The sequence below is a fragment of the Penaeus japonicus genome, unplaced genomic scaffold (assembly GCF_977035675.1).
Source record: "Penaeus japonicus unplaced genomic scaffold, GWHDUDI00000001_assembly GWHDUDI00000016, whole genome shotgun sequence".
Lineage (NCBI taxonomy): Eukaryota > Metazoa > Arthropoda > Malacostraca > Decapoda > Penaeidae > Penaeus > Penaeus japonicus.
The window spans coordinates 12,904,249-12,908,377 of NW_028234418.1; the positions used below are offsets into that span (position 1 = coordinate 12,904,249).

Sequence of the window (4,129 nt, forward strand, 5' to 3'; positions counted from 1 at the left end):
GGGGGGAGGTCGGTAGATCTGTTCTAGAAAACCTTGTGATGTAAATCCTTTAAAATCTTGCAGTGGTGAAGATTTCGTCGGTGATCCAAATCACCACCAGAATTTATACAATTTTTCATAAACATTTTATCGCAGTCTGTAGATATATGCATAGAGAGAGATGAAAAGCCATCTCCTTCTTTTCCCACACAGTCCATAAAGTACCTCCCCCAACCCTTAAAATGCCTAACAAACTATTTTATTTTCCTGAACAGTCCATAAAGTACCGAATCACCTATTTTTTAACCTTGGAATACCTTAGCACCATTTTTCCATTCCCACACAGCACATAGAGACCCTAACCACTTTTTTTCTTTCCCTAAAGTCCTTAGAGTACCTGACCACCTTTTTTCCATTCATAAACAGTTTTTGCAATAACCACATTTTTTTTCTTTTCTACGCACACCCCTAAGAATACCTAACCACTTTTAATCATTTCCCACAGACCTTAAAATACCTAACCACCTTTATTTCTTCTCCCACACAGCCTTTAAAATACTTAACCACCTTATTTTCTTTTTCAAACACAGACCTTAAATACCTAACCACCTTTATTTATTTTCCTACATAGCCTTGAAAATCCTAACCACCTTTATTTCCTTTCTCACACAGCCTTTAAAATACATAACCACCCTATTCTCTTTTCCCACAGACCTTAAAATACTTAACCACCTTTATTTCCTTTCTCAAACAACCTTTGAAATACATAACAACCTTATTTTCTTTTCCCACAGACCTTAAAATACCTAACCACTCTTATTTATTTTCCCACATAGCCTTGAAAATCCTAACAACCTTTACGTCCTTTCTCACTCAGCCTTTAAAATACTTAACCACCTTTTTTTCTTTTCTACACACAGTTCTTAAAGTACCAAACCACCTTTATTTCTTCTCCCACACAGACCTTAAAATACCTAACCACCCTTATTTATTTTCCCACATAGCCTTGAAAATCCTAACCACCTTTATTTCCTTTCTCACACATCCTTTAAAATACTTGACCACCTTTTTTTCTTTTCCCACAGACCTTAAAGTACCAAACCACCTTTATTTATTCTCCCACATAGACCTTAAAATACCTAACCCCCTTTATTTATTTTCTTAACTCCCTTTATTTATCTATAGCCTTGAAAATCCTAATCACCTTTATTTCCTTTCTCACACACCCTTCAAAATACTTAACCACCTTTTATTCTTTTCTACCCACAGTCCTTAAAGTACCTACGCAACTCCAGCGAGATGTTGCCCTACGTCATCTTCCTGGCAGCGCCGGGGATGGACCAGATCAAGAGCCTTTATAACATCGGTAGTTCCATGGGCTCGTCCAGTCGCAACCTCACTGTGAGTAGGAGTGGCAGGTCTTGCTGTTCGTTGGAGGATGCGTCAAGTGATGATGAGGATATTTAGGATTGCTAGTGTATCTTCCCCTCCCTCCCTCCCCTTGCAGTGGATTTTTTGTTTTTTGTTTTTTGATATGGTTTACTTTTTTTTATATGTATATCATTCTGGCAGTGATTCGTTTTATTCATTTTCAGTGTAGGAGGTTTGTTAGCATTATGTACCTCGCCTAGTTGGAATGCCTAATTTGTTGAGAGATTGATGTAAATGGATATTTCCATTTAAGTATCTATTTGTACAGATGTTGATATTTAGAATATTGAAAATTTCTCTCCCTAAATTGCATTTGCTGAATGTTGAATTGGTAGAGGGTTTACTATATTTAATGAAATGGGAAAGTTCTTTAAAAATATATATTAACAGCATATGAATTTTGATACTTCCATTAATATAGTTTAGTATTAATGAAACTCATGACGAACTAAACAAAATCGTTGCCAACTATACGGAGCCATAATGTGAGACAAACACGTTTTGTTTAGATAACTGATGATTGACAGTCATGCATTTTCAACGTCAACCATGCATATCACTATATTTTACTAGATAACTAATAGTTTTGTTTTATTTTCATAGAATTAACAGCATTATACAAATATTTTTATTTAGCATGGCCTGTTATTCATTTAAAGCTTATTGACATGCCCATATTTTTTACGTATGTATACTTTTAGGAAACGTTTTTATTATAGGTAATTGGATTGAAATAACATTTTATTTTGTTAGTAATGTAAGCAGTCCACAGAACTTTCTCCCATGTATATGTTTTTTAGTTTGACAACCCTCTATTTTCATTTCAGTCCCAAAAGTAAAAATAGCTCAATTACCTTGCACACATCTATAATACTTGACACACGCACACACACGCACACACACACACAAACACAAACAAACAAGCAAACACAAACCCACAATCACACATAAACAACAAGATCTATTGGTCTTTGAGTCCTTTTCCATCTGGTCCCACCCGCAACTCCCTGACCCTCCCTGACCCTCCCTGACCCTCCCTTCCTATCATGACTTGCTCTGTTCGTGCGCTAACGGCCGGTGATTCCCCTGTATGAAGAGTCTTGTCGCTTGCTGCCTGTTATTAAGTGCCTGTGCTTGCCCCTTCTTCCCTTGCAGTTCGACCGAAGCAGCTCCATACGCTACAGCTCCAGACGTGCCAGGACATTAGAGTCATTGGCTTCTTTGTATGAGGTAACATGGACACTATGAAAGCTGTGTCATACGGTTGATAATGTTTTTGGGGACTTAACTGGTTGTTTGGGGGATTTTTTTTTTCAACCGCAATATTCTCATAGTAAATATAATGAAAAGATATGTGTATATTTACAGTGGTTATGTCCCCTGTTTTTTCATTTCATAGGAAGCTGAAATATAGAGGAATATGTATGTATATATATATATATATATGTGTATATATATATATATATATATATATATATATATATACATATACATTTTATTTCAAAACTGACTAATTCCCATTTCTTAATCAACAGGAGGATGATTTTAAGCGTACGATGGAAGACAGTGCGAAGCTACAGCGTGCGTACGACAAGTACTTCGACAAAGTTATCATAAACAATGACCTAGACGATACATACACCCAAATTATGGAGGCGGTTGAACGCCTAGCAATGGAGCCCCAGTGGGTGCCCGTGACGTGGGTGTACTAGCACCGGTGTTCCCTTGACGTTATTTTTATTTAGTTGTTGGCATGAACAAAAGCAGTCACCACGATCACGGGTGGAAGGGAGGCCAGAGGATCTGTGATTTCACAATGGATATGACTCTGTGAACGTGGATGCAATTCGACCTCTTGGTGCGATCGTAATAGGTTCTCCTTTGTGGGTGAATGAAGGTACTGAGACCAAGGCTGTCAAGTCTTCCAGAGTAATCAAATACGGCGTCTCCCACCCAAGAGTTCTGAATCAACCTGAGAGCTGAAAGAGGATAGGTAGCTTGTCCAATGAATGATTTGTCAGAATTATTCCTCCAGTCTGCCAAAGATCAGATGGATAGACTTAGAGCTCATTAAATGCCCTTATATAATAAAGGATGTGCTGTACAATAAAAGCTTGTCATCATGACTTTGGGAATGTGCAAATATTTGTCTTTTTTCATTTAAAAATACTGGTATAATAAGTCACGACTTTATTCCTGTAATGTTTTCCTTATATATTCATATACATTTTATTTATTATTTTCTTGTGAACATTTTTCCCCAAAGTTTATCTATAATTAGAAAAAAAAATGTAATGAACATGAAATAAAAGAAGACATTTTGTTATAAAAGACTGAATCTTTTGAACTGATCCAGTGGTCCTGATGTACTTGGTGTTTCATCACGTGTTCATCACCAGATGCTTATCATCAATGGAATAGTGGATAGTAAAGCATTATTTGTCTCTAAAGCTTCAGACTTTATGCATATTTCACCAAGTGCAGGAAATATTCTCGATCTGGGAGACCCTGGAAAGGAAGAGAAAAAAAAACAAGGTTTAGATGAGTACTTAATATAAGGTTTATTTGTCATTTTGTCAAATGAGTTTGGACTTTATTGTATTATTGTTATTATTATTATTATTATTATGATTCCTTTGTATTTAGTATATTTCAGTATTTTTCATAGACGTCCCAGTGATTTTGAGGTAGCATTTTGACTGAAAAGAAAAATAGTATT

At 36.1% G+C, this 4,129-nt stretch overlaps 1 protein-coding gene across 3 annotated transcripts in view; it reads left to right on the top strand.

The window, feature by feature from the left end:
* vari (MAGUK p55 subfamily member vari) overlaps positions 1 to 3,741 on the top strand; it is a 39,828-nt gene extending 36,087 nt beyond the window's left edge. For all 3 annotated transcript variants that reach the window (XM_086545124.1, XM_043010400.2, XM_043010401.2), the window contains 3 exons: positions 1,249 to 1,380; positions 2,566 to 2,640; positions 2,946 to 3,741. In XM_086545124.1, coding sequence (XP_086401250.1) covers positions 1,249 to 1,380; positions 2,566 to 2,640; positions 2,946 to 3,122 — 384 coding nt within the window. In that variant the 3' untranslated portion in view covers positions 3,123 to 3,741. The remainder of the gene's footprint in view (positions 1 to 1,248; positions 1,381 to 2,565; positions 2,641 to 2,945) is intronic.
* The last annotated feature ends 388 nt before the right edge of the window (positions 3,742 to 4,129 follow it).